This window comes from Nipponia nippon, unplaced genomic scaffold (genome assembly GCF_047370975.1).
Source record: "Nipponia nippon isolate SJK-2023a ecotype South Korea unplaced genomic scaffold, ASM4737097v1 scaffold_25, whole genome shotgun sequence".
Lineage (NCBI taxonomy): Eukaryota > Metazoa > Chordata > Aves > Pelecaniformes > Threskiornithidae > Nipponia > Nipponia nippon.
Genome location: NW_028262342.1, coordinates 6,376,872 through 6,389,037, shown reverse-complemented (window position 1 = coordinate 6,389,037; position 12,166 = coordinate 6,376,872). Strand labels below are relative to the sequence as shown.

The 12,166-nt window shown below is 51.3% G+C and overlaps 2 protein-coding genes across 13 annotated transcripts in view; one reads left to right on the top strand and one right to left on the bottom strand.

Annotated features, from left to right (window-relative positions):
- Positions 1–2,239: 2,239 nt before the first annotated feature.
- TOMM6 (translocase of outer mitochondrial membrane 6) lies at positions 2,240–3,740 on the top strand. Its single transcript, XM_087762262.1, has 3 exons — positions 2,240–2,377; positions 2,449–2,550; positions 3,416–3,740. Exons 1-2 carry the CDS (start codon positions 2,253–2,255, stop codon positions 2,543–2,545), a joined length of 222 nt encoding a protein of 73 aa, XP_087618388.1. The 5' UTR covers positions 2,240–2,252; the 3' UTR covers positions 2,546–2,550; positions 3,416–3,740.
- A 5-nt stretch (positions 3,741–3,745) lies between these two features.
- USP49 (ubiquitin specific peptidase 49) overlaps positions 3,746–12,166 on the bottom strand; it is a 34,639-nt gene continuing 26,218 nt past the window's right edge. For 5 of the 12 annotated variants that reach the window (XM_087762249.1, XM_087762246.1, XM_087762248.1 and 2 more), the window contains one exon: positions 3,746–12,136. In XM_087762249.1, coding sequence (XP_087618375.1) covers positions 12,050–12,136 — 87 coding nt within the window. In that variant the 3' untranslated portion in view covers positions 3,746–12,049. The remainder of the gene's footprint in view (positions 12,137–12,166) is intronic. The other 7 variants (XR_015705739.1, XR_015705737.1, XR_015705735.1 and 4 more) reach the window with 7 other exon arrangements.

The following is a 12,166-nucleotide window of genomic DNA, read 5'->3' as shown; positions in this document are numbered from 1 at the left end:
GACGAGCGCTCAGGGAGCAGGGAAACAGGAGTAATAGGAGAGCTATGCCACTTGCGAGCAATTCTGTGTAAGGATAAGCCATACTGATCGAACATCTTTGTGTAAAGCTCTAATTAAACTCCAGCCCTGTGGCCAGTTCTCGTTCCATGAAGGATCCTTAAAAGAACCTGCCCGTCCCTGCGTGACGGACGCGCTCGACCCCTTCACCAGGCCGGCGCTGGTTTGGTGCCGGCTCCCGCAGAGGTAAAGCCCTGAGCCGTAGCCGGGCCGCGAACTCCTCGTATTTCGATCTGGTCTCTGAAAACCCTCAAAGAGCAGCGCGACTCATTTATCAAGGAACAAAGAAAGTTGCGGGCACAAGGAGCCTCCTGCATACCTTTTCTATCGCATGCAATTTGACTGCAAGCCAACCGCTTTATCCTATAAATGACAGCCTCGGAGAGCTCTCCCTGCTCGGCAGCGTGGCGGCGACCTCCCCTCGAGCTGGGGCCCCCCCAAGGTTGCTCCCCGAGGCAGAGAGACCCTTTACCACGGCAGAGCTTTGGTAAGCGACCGATATCGCGCACAACCTTGTAGTACCGTAACTCTGATTTTGTCTTGGTAACTTTGATCACGTGCTGAATTGATGCTGCTGAAACATTATATAAACTTTGCATGCACAATCCCTTAGACATAAACTCTTGTCCAAGCCTGAGACTAAGCTTGGACCTAGCCGCACCTAAGCTCCGTCAGGAGTTTAGAAAGCAAGGGGGTCTGCTCTGAAGCCCGGGGCTCAGCGGGAGGGTCTTCCTCACTCTGCGTCCCTGGGCTCTCTGTGAATCCGTCTAACTCCACGTAACTCACTTCTCCTTTGTGTGATTCTTCCCCGCAGCAATTAATAGAGTGAACCTTGCCATCGAGCTCTGTGAAGTTATTAAACCCACTTCTGCCAATACTTTTGTCAGTGATTCTTTAAGGGATCTAAATCACCCACTTGTGACACCCTGCAGCATCGGCTGACACGCAGCGCACCCCAAAAGGCGCAAACCGCGCCGGGTTTGGGGCCCCGCAGCGACCGCCAGCTTGCTTGAGGTCTCAGTCCCAGAAGCTGCTTTTTCCAGGCACAGGAGCTCGGGCGCAGGAGAAGGCGCGGGGTGGGGGCCCCGTCTCGGTGCACCCGTCTGGTCCCAGCTCACCCAGCGAACGCCCTGTCTGGCCGGTAACCGGCCGTCACGGTGACCCTGGCTGCTCCGTCCCGGGCCATTTGATGTGGAACCAGGTGGGCACAGTAATCTATCACCTGCTGCCAAAGAGGGGAAACTGAGGCAGGGACGGTCGCAGCGCCAGCGAGGTCAGTACCAGGGCCCTGAGGAAAGGCGACGGACGGCCAGGGAAGCGGCAGGGCAGGGTGCCCGGCAGCAGGCGGGCGGGCAAGGCTCAAGGGCGCCGAGGAAGCCAGCTTCGCTGTCGGGAAGCGCCCTCCTGCTGGAAAGCGGCACCTCCCGGGAAGGCGGCGATGCCTTGGGTGGCAGGGAGGGTTTTTTTTTCCCAAAAAGCTGCACAGGCTGGGGGAGGGGGTGGTGCTGGGGGGGCGGGGGGCAGGGAAAAGCCAGGCCCCGCGGGGGCCGAGGGCAGCAGCTCCCGGCGGGGAGAGCGGTTCGGGATCTGCAAACCGGGGCGAGGACGGAGGACGGAGCGGCAGGGAACGGGAGGATCCGGGAAGAAGGAGCAGAAGGAAGGCGCGGGCCCGGGCAGGGCGGGACAGAGCAGGCAGCAGGGGCGCTTTGCGAACGCCACGGCTGCAAGAGCGTCCTGCCCAGGGGCGCGGCCGCTGCTCGGTGCTGAGCGCTGGTCCCTGGGCTGCAGCGGCGCGGGTGGCAACCGGACCCGGCGCCTGCGGCTGCCGAGCTCGGAGCCGGCCGGGGCCCGCACACCGCTCCGGGCGCTCCCCCCCCCCCCCCCCGGCGCCGTGCAGACCCCGCTCCCGGGAGCCGGGGTCCCTCCGCGCGGGGCGCAGCCGGGGCGGCGGGGGGCGCGCGGGGCTCCCCCGAGCGGGCAGCACCGGTTAGGCCCAGCGCGAGCACCGCAGAGGCGCGCAAGGTGCAGACCCGCTCCCCGCCTCGCGCCGGCAGCCGCGGGAAGCCACGCGCTCCGCGCAAGGTTGTTGCACGGGGGCCGCGCGCCGGCACGCGCCGCTGGCACGCGCGCCGCCGCCGCGCGCCGGAAGTGACGGCATCTCCCGGCGACGGAGCGGGGCGAGGCGAGGAGGCGGCATGGCGGCGGCGGCGGCGGCGGCGGCGGCGGCGGGGCCGGGAGGGCCGGGGCCGGCGCCGCAGGGGCTGCGGGGGTGGCTGCGGAGCGCCTACCGCTTCGCCACCGACCGGAACGACTTCCGCAGGTCGGTGCCGCGGGGCGGAGGGCGGGAGCGGGCCCCGGCGCCCGAGCCAGCGCTGGCCGTTTCTCTTTCAGGAACCTGCTGGTCAACCTGGGGCTCTTCGCCGCTGGAGTCTGGGTCGCCCGGAACCTGACGGACATCGACCTGATGGCCCCGCAGCCCGGCCCGTAGCGGCGGTGAGTCCTCGGGGCCCGGCCGGCAGCCGCCGCGCTGGGCTGTAAGGCCTGGGCCCGGGATCCCCTGCGCTCGGCGCTGGCGGGGCCGCGCCGCGAATGCTGTGCTCAGCGCTGGGCCCCTCACCCCAAGGCGGCCATGGAGGGGCTGGAGCGTGGCCAGAGCAGGGCAGCGAGGCTGGGGCAGGGGCTGGAGCCCAAGGCTGGGGAGGAGCGGCTGGGGGAGCTGGGGGGGCTCAGCCTGGAGAAGAGGAGGCTGAGGGGAGCCCTCATCGCTCTCTGCAACGGCCTGAAAGGAGGCTGGAGCCGGGGGGGTCGGTCTCTTCTGCCCAGCAACAAGCGATGGGACGAGAGGGAACGGCCTCAAGCTGCGCCAGGGCAGGTTTGGGTTGGGTATTAGGGAAAACTTCTTCCCCCAAAGGGCTGTCAGGCCCTGGCCCAGGCTGCCCAGGGCAGGGGCTGAGTCCCCACCCCTGGCGGGATTTAAAATATGGCTAGATGTGGTGCCTGGGGACATGGTTTAGTGGTGGCCTGGGCAGCGCTGGGGTAACGGTGGGACTCGATGATCTGAAAGGTCTTTTCCAACCTTAACGATTCTGTGTCGGTGACCCAGCTGTGGTGAGCACGGGTGTGCACCCCCCGAGGGTGTTGGGGCTCCCCCCAGCAAGGGGACGTCACCGTGCGAGGTCATCAAATAGAAGATAACGAGGTACGAGAGGGACTGAACCCCGAGCGCACTCTAGCATGGGAGGCCCAAAGCCTAAAGCAATCTAATTTATACAGTGAGTTGCAAAGCTGTGGTAAATAATTGCCGTATGCCAGCAGACTGGAAACAACCTTGTCTAACATCGCTTAATTGCTGACCTAGGAAAGAAACGGAGCGGCAAGGGAGAGGAGCTCACCCCCCCGCACACGAGGACCAGAAGAGATGCGTTTCGCCGTCACGCGTTCACGGGAGTACGTTCTGTTCTCCTGCTCTGCAGAGCTGCTGCTCGCACTTCAAAGCTGTCTTGCTTGAAGCGGTGACAAGGGGGGGGAAAGCTTTTTAAGTGTGAGAGGGAGAATTTATCTTCCGTTCATTCTGCAAGGCACAACGAGAATAGTTGCCTCAAGGATGTGAAGCCATTGTGCGTGGAATTTTCTTCTGTACCCCCGTCTAGATGTTTATTAAAGTATGTAGAATAATGACATAACCCACTGGAATTTCATTTTTTTAATAAGAAACTTCAGCTTACAAAAACAAGGTGTAAAAAGAGTAAAGATTTACAAAAAAAATCATAAAAACATGATTTATATTTCACACCCGAAAGAAAGGAACAAGTCCCGTCCTGGGCTGTAAGCAGGACCCATCAGCTACTTATTCAAAGGAAAAACAAAACCGTGACAAGCCCTAGGTAAACTCCAACCCCCAGGAGGTTTCCTGGGTAACGTCCGGGTGAGATAAAGCTGGGCCACGGACTGAAAAGGAACGACGCCTGTGTGTGGGAAGAAGAAGCCGTTTGGTGTTGCATAGCATTTTAGTGCCCTGGACTGAGACCCCAGCCTGCCGTTAGCAGCTCTGCAGTCCAGCTGTGGGTGGCACGGCTGCCCGGGGACAGTGAAAGCACTGCGCGAGGCTGACGTGGGAGCCGCGGCTGGGATTTACTCCGGTAGGTTCCACGAGAGCTCCCCGAAGATGCTGTCTGTAGAGCGGAATGGCTTCCCAGCCCTGAGCGTTATGGCAGTAGGACTGCAACGTGGCTTCAGATTCTTTGGACGGTTACGCACGGGTTTTTAGTTTAAGACATTCTTCTGAAGTAGCGCTGCCCCCGCATTTGTGACCGCGAACTGCCCCCTTACCTGCCCCAGAGAGAAACTCATTCCACTACCGATACAGATTCTTAAAAGCGCCGCTTTCAAAGCGGGTACTTTAACATCCTGTAAAGAAATGAGGTTCTTTTGAAGTACAGATAATCCAAGTTATGCAGAAACAGTTTCTGCAGGAAAAGGGGATTAATTAGAACATTAAGCCATTTTATAGTTAATCTGAGTTTTGATTTAGAACACGCTAATCTCCTCCTGAGGCCTGGGTTCAGGCAGGGGGCAGTTCACGCAGTTAAGGACATAAGGCTGCCCTAGGTGACTGACTGGGTGTTGTCTTAACAAACCTTGACTAAAATAAAAGCTGCCGACCCCGCGATTAGGAGCGGTGCTTCTGGTGCGCTTGCACCGAGCCGCGAGACAGCTGGACAGATCGCCAGAAACACTCGGGAATTAACTGGATTCTCTTGTCACTTGCTGCTGCCTGGGAGCGTCCTTGAAGCAAAGGCAGTCCCGTTCACAAGCACAGCACGGCATACATCAGCTTAAGTCATTAGTGACGCAAGTACCAGAGACCTGAAGCAGAAACCGGAGGCGGTTCTGACTTACAGCCCCCCCAGAAGTCACGGAAAAACCAGGAGACCCAGCCAAGCTCCAGCCTGGCTCCTCACCCAAGAAAGCAGCGCAGCGTTTCGCTCCTGTTTTCCCGAGAGCTGCCAGGGCGTTTCATAGTGAGGGAAAACTGCTCGTCTATCCAGCCTCTGCCAACAGCACCCTTCCAGCAACCTTAACTTAGAGCGGGATTAACTTTTGTAAAGTGCTGAAGATTAGCTTTAGTTCTGCCCTTACTCAAGTCAAGAGCGAAGCTTCCAGGCGTTAGCAGAGGCAGCGTCTCCCCGGCAGCATCCTGCCCAAGCCCATCACACCTGAAGGGGGCTTGCCCGGGCAGCATTCCTCCCGGAGAAGCTGTCTGAAGTTTCTAAGCTGTGTTTAAGTTTCTTTTATGGAAAGGCAGACTGTAAAAAAAGGTTTGATTGGAAACAAACTTATCCCCTTGTGCCGTTCCTGTAAACTGCTCATTAGATGTATAGAAGGCTGTGGCTTCAAGAGTTTGTGACTGCTTAACCAAAGCTGAAGTTAAGCAGGGAAAAAGTAGGACCTAATTCTCTTTTACATGGGCTTTAGGTTGCCAGCAGTAAGTTACTGTAGTTAACGCATCTGATAAAATAGGCGAAAACTTGGTTTTCACATGGAAATATGTGGTTCCTCTTGTAGCAGTAGAAAATAGCCTTAAGGGCCAGGCCTGGTAACGTCATTTAATAAACACAAGGAGAGCGAAGATGACACGCGCTACGAAAATGCCATTCCTAAATCAGAGGTGTGGGGTTACGCAGCCCAAACGCTATGCTAACTGCAAAAGAGAAGGAGCCTCAGGTGTTTATCCTCATTTCCCAGCTACTGATTCCGTTCAGCGGCGCACCACGAGCCTGTGGTGACGTTACGCACGTGCGTAGCTCTAGCCCGCCCGTGCTGTCGTACATTCTCTAACCTTGTCTAAGCGCCAACGCGGCGCGGATTCGTACTAACGCAGCTGTAGCAGTACAAATTATCCCCATGGTACGGATATGGTTATCTGAGGAAATAAGGCTAGCCTGAGCACTTGACACAACCCTGCCCACGGTGAAGGGATGTGGTTATTCCTCTTTAGCAAGAGCAACATTCAGAAGCCCTGCGCTCCCATAAAGACACAGAAAGCGGCTGCAAAGCAGGAACAGAAACGAGAGGAGGCCTTTAGATGCCACCAAGTCCCAGTTTGACAGGTCAGGGCGCAGCACTTCAGCACGGGAAAAAAACAAATTCACCACCTGCCACCTCTATTGCAAGTACGTTATCAAGAGTAAAAATGACAAATCAAATCAGGTAAAGTCATCAACCGTATCATCTCCTTTCTCGCCTCCAGTTATGCAAAGCATTTACAGTAACGTGGGGTTTAAGTGGGTAGCTCCTTTATAAAACTTGAGAATTTGGGGTACTGTTCCTTAGGAACTGTAATATCTAATGGAAAAGCACCATTCGTTCTGCCAGTGTGAGGTTACTGATCAGAGAAAGGTTTTGCCGCGCAAAGAGTGGGAACTTGCTGCCAACGAGACTGCATCTGGATGTTGTTAACGCCTCTGCCCGCACAACACGCACTCCTCCAGCACCCAAGGTCCCCGTATCGGATGCTTCCTGTCTCTTCTAAACTTAGACCACAGCTTGTTGCTGCGGTCGGCTTGGCTTGCTTTTTACTGGCCTCGCTCACCCCAACTCCTTCCCTACCCCCAGCCTGCACAAAATCAGTAGTACGGCAGTTCAGGAAGAACCCTAAGGGTGCAGCACCTCGCTGTAACTGCAGCGCAAGCTGTGTCGCGCACAAGCTTCAGCACAATAAATAGTTAACAGTGGTTAAAGTCAGTCTTGGGCCCATTGGGCTGGTGTCCCCCCCCTTCGGAAATGTACATTGCAAAGCTCATTTTTAAGACTTAAGAACTCTTTTGAAAGTATTTTGGCCCACCATCCTTTAAACAAGTGGAACCCATACACACACGCACAAAAGAAAAATCAGTACAACAGAAGGAGCGGCCTAGAGGCGCACCCCTAAAATCAACTAAGACAAGAATCACTAGCTGATGCAGGCAACTAACCTGTGCAGCTTTTGGTCACTTAAACATGTGGTTTTACCAATTTAGAAGCTCGCTAGAATGCTTCACATTCCCATCTGCAATAAAGAGGTATCAATATTAATGTAATAGACACCAAAAAACCCACTGAATTGAGGTTTTATATTCCCATAGGCAATAAATTCTCAACCGAAGTCCGTCCTATCTGATCTCAAACCCGCTGAAGGGATTAGACGCACACAAAAAGGCAGTGTTCAGAGCCGGTGCTTGGGTTTTACTATTTACTTTGAGTAAGGGACACTTGGCCACCTTACACAACTGTATCGATTGCGTATTAAATTTACGCAAGCATCGCCACAGCATGCTTTTGCTCACACGTGGAAGTATTTGCTGGGCTGCCAAGAGGAAACCTGTGCAAACGCTGCCGTGACAATGGGAACGGCATTTTTTTTCTTGTCTAAACTAGCAATTACCATTAGGTTTGTAACAGAAGGTGCTTCCCAAAGCCACAGCCACTCTACCAAAAACCCCACTGGAGTTTTTAATCCTTGCTCTGTGCCACATGCTCTGGCAGATGTCAACTTACTGACCTGACTGGAGGGGCCCGGATGACATAAGAGAATCTAAGGAGCCAAATCTAATCCGCCTTTGAACAAGCTGTCATTTGAATTATTACAAATACAGAGATTTCAAACATAGAACACTAAAATGCTAGCTTCTGAGCTCGCTGGGAAGCTTCATTCGCATACAGGTATGAGATGTAAAAGTGTCAGTGATACTGAGGACTTGTGAAACCACACAAATCTCTCTGCTGCTTCACTCAGGAGGGGGGAATTCACGACTTATTTCCCATCGTTTCTGTCCATGCAAAATGTTACTGGATACAAGGCACCAAATCTCAGGAATCATACAAAACTAGCTCACAGGACCGTACTGGCAGGTAAAACTCATCTCCCTGTCCCTTGCTCACATAGTTCTCATTCTGCAGCACCACTGCCTTCCACTGCAGCTCGTCCCGGGGGGCTCTGGCAACAGTCAGAGGTTTCAGTAGTCTCTCTCACTGGGATGCAATTAAGCATATTCAGGCCTGGGGACGTTACAATCGATAAGAGTTTCTGAATTACCACCACGACAATATTTATGCTAGAAGCTTTGCCTTCTAAAAGCAAAAACCCCTCCTGATAGCGAATCCATAGGACACACGATGCTTTTACCATTTCCAATTTTATTCTTACACTCAAAAAACCATCTGCGAGTCCCTAAGTAAGTGGGGGTGGTACCGTCACCCAGAAAGTCTGACGTCAAGCATGTAATATGCATTATTCCATTTACTTCCTCACATTAACAACTTCAAAGCCAGAGCAGAGAATTGTTCGATCAGAACTAGCGGGGAAAAAAAAAAAATGTTTTTTCAGGGCTTTGCAGAGAAACTGGTTTTGCAGTTTAACTCGGGAACACAGACAGACAGTAAAGGGATAAAATAAAGGCAAACTTATGTAACGAACTCGCTAGGGGAATAAAGTTAGCTCAAAGTGTTTTCCAACAACGACAGCAGATGCTGTATCATACCTGGCCATCAATACATTAAGATTCTTCATTCTTAAAAACACAAAATTAAGGAATGCCAATTTACTTACAAGTTGAATGGAAGGAGGATATGCTGGGAACAGTTCTGTCCCGAAGGCTTCATACTCACGAAGCAGACAGGGGCCTCCTACGCCTTCAGACAATAACCTGCAAGGTGCCAAGAACCTCACGCTTGCTCTGAGCACCTCTCGAGGCAACCGACTCCTCGCTACAAGACTGGAACGCCAGTACGGGAATCCCACCACACAGAGAAACCACTTCTGTTCCCAGCTGTACCAAAATAAAGGGGTTTATGTTGCAGACACTTAGCTTGCAGCTCACAGCTGTGACCACTGAACTCCACGCATGAGTTAAGTCACATCATCTGCCTGTGTATTTGCAAAAGCAGAGCCTAAACCTGGAATTATTCTAAATACACAACAGTTTATTAGCAGGATTTGAAGCCGTACCGTTAAAGGAGGGACAGAGTTTGCTTTACAGGCTGCCCTTTGTCAGGCATGTGCTTAAGTGGGCTTCGCTGTAACCGCAAGTAGTATTTTCATCTTACTGATGTAGAGAGGTAACTTCTAATCAGAATTTCTGGCAAGCGGGACACTATAAAACAGTGTCCACCATGGAGGGAGCACTGGGCTATGCTTATATAAAGAAGCCTGCAGTAGACAAATATAAACCAAACAGCATAAAAAATGCTATACGCTATCGCTTCCAAATAAAAGCTAAATATTACAGAAACCTCACAGTGTTGGAAAAAGCAAGTTTATTTACTTTGAAGTATAATTCATTCCTTCCCTATCAGGGCAATCATTTTTCTGACTGCAGTACCTCCATATCTCAGCACGACGAGGCTAACACACATGGAGAGGCCACTAATGCCAAAAGATGTCACCAGCAAATGCTACAAAATCTGCTTGGGCAATCAGCTGCAGCCACGGCTACAGGTACGCTCCCAGCTCCCCTCTGCAACCTATGCGATTCACGCGACAACCGTCTTACTACCTGAATTCAAACATTAATGCAAAACACTCAGTCAAAAGATGAGCATTCACATAGCAAAGAGTCTCGGCTCACGGCAGTAACAACTAACGCAGCATTATGGTTTGCCTTTCTATCCAATTTTTATACGAACAGGGCCAGCAGGGCTAGGGGATTCAGAAAGTGAATGCACCGTAGCAAACCGTGACTGTCACTTAGGAGAATATAATCCTCTTAAAGGGCGGACAGGCCTGGAAGGACAGATGCGTGGGACAAACACCAGTTCTCCCTTCCACCTCTTAGGTTAAAAAGGCAATGTTAAGCACTATTTTTCCTTTCATTTTCCTTTTCAGACACACAGTCTTCACAGAGCATATGTTTTGCTCCAGAAAAGAATCCATCACGTATCTGATAATCACAAGCACTTGATTTTCATTTTTTCAGGAATGTCAACTTCTACCTGTGCCGAACCCAACTCAGCTTCCCCTGCAATCAGCAGTCACGTTTACTTTTATTGGATCTCAGCTTGGCCTATTGCATTTTTATTAATTTTATTTACTGGTAGCACAAAAAATCCCCTACCTAGTAAATACCTAGATATGCAGACATTCATAAGAAATCCTTCAGACCTGCTACTTTTAGAGAACCAAAATGAAAACTTTTTAATCAGTTCCCATCGGACCGTTTCAAACTGTCTCGTCTCCAAAAAGATAACAGCATAGGATCTCAAAATTATACTTAACTGTCAAAAAGACAGGTTTTGTAGGCTCAAAAAGCAGCATGTTGCTCATACAAGAAATGGGAAACTTTAAGGACAGAGGAGACCTAGTGCGACACCGTGCTCTGACAGAATAAAAGTTCCTTGATGGCTGTGCTCAGCTCTGCGTGGCTGAAGCGATTAACAGCGGCCGAAGTAAGAGAGACGCATTTGCCCATAGGACAGGAGCTGAAAAGTCACAGCAGCGGCAGTGGAAAGAGAGGAGTGGTATTTGGGGAACTTACCTCTTCACCCCCTCCAACAACAAGGTAGGGTCGTCAGTGTGTGTCCGATGGGCAAACGCTGACAAGAATAGAAGGAGAAGAGGGAGGAAGAGAAACAGACTTTCAGAACTTCTCTGCCTGAAAACGGAACCAATTTTTTTTTTTTTTTTGAAGAACCTCATATTTTAGATTACTTCACCTTTAACCACTTTAAAAAACCCCAAACAATCAAGATCGAAAGACGTCATGTCTCTTTGCAGCTACATATTCAGATTTGATTAAAACATGAAATGTGAACAGCCAAACCCCGAATTATAAAAACACCTGAGGTGCAACTGCAGGCTGAGAAGTGACTGTAAGTAGTCAACTAAGGCCCTATGTTTCTCATAGAATTCTAAAATCAAGATGATTACAGATACAGACATTTTTATAGCCTTTCCAACTCAACATGGAGTTTGAGATTTAACTACATTCCTTCCCTTTACGTCCCAGCAGAAATAAAGACTTCACAGGCTGAATCTGCACACTACTCCTGTGCAACCTCACTACCTTCGGTTACCTCTGGGCCTTGCGCGACAACCACAATTCATGAATATTTCCATTACAGAAGCAGCAACAGAAGCCAGCTCTGCCTCCCGCCGTTGTGGTGTTACCACCACCCCGTTGTTCCCCTGAGGAAAACAAGCCACACTTGTAAAAAAGTGCCAGTTTGCCAGTGTAAGATGCCTCCGCGCTCCATGCTTCTGCTGTCACAGCTGCGCGAGCCAGGGCTCAGGCTTCTTTCTAAACCTGGTCAACAAAGTTATGCCAGCAGAAGCCTGTAGCATAGGCTTTGTTTTCGCTGCCACTGTAAACAGATTGACACACAGGTACATTCCTGGTTTATTACAGGTTTTTGTTTTTAAACACACTGTCTCCAGAGCAGAACTGTTTTAAAATCACATTCGTAGTGAATTTAGCTGCCAATTCAGTTCAGCCCAGAGAATAAACCACCAAGTGTGCACGCAGCCCCAGTAACACTGAGAAAGAGAGCTGCCGACAAAGCTTGCCAGCCATGCGTTTGCCCTCAACTGATGGCAAAGAAATTGGCATCACAGAGATAGCCGAGGCCTGGGGGAATATTTTCTCTGGTAGAAGAACGTTGAACATTTCTCCAGCAAGAACGGCTCTCAGGGCAGTCAATTCCATCTATCCAACAACCGTTCAAATAAATACCTGGGTGACTGTGTGATTCAAACCCTGGAAATCTGAATGGCAATTAAAGGGGAGGGTACTATACCTGTTCCTTCTGGAGTTTTATCAGCACTACTAGGTACTGATGCGTTTTGAAGCCAGTTGAATGCTTCTATTTCCCGGTTGTGCTCATTTGTTACACACCTTATGCAATTCCTTTTTGATACGAGACAAATGATATAGAGCACCAAACTTTCTCATTTCATTTTGTGAGCATAATTTAACAACAAGATGCTTTAAAAACAAGATTCTGACTACAATCTTACGTGTCAGAATTGCACAGCTCGATACACTTTTCCAGACCCTGGGCGGCAAACATCGTGATCTGATCCCCTTCCTGCAGTGAGCTTTTTTTCCTACAAAGAGGAAAGATGTGAACGCCAATG

Excerpts from the sequence above, each read along its gene's own strand:
- TOMM6 (XM_087762262.1), top strand. The coding sequence starts at position 2,253 with ATGGCGGCGGCGGCGGCGGCGGCGGCGGCGGCGGGGCCGGGAGGGCCG. Across the intron at positions 2,378-2,448 it reads GACCGGAACGACTTCCGCAG|GAACCTGCTGGTCAACCTGG; the intron begins GTCGGTGCCGCG and ends TTTCTCTTTCAG.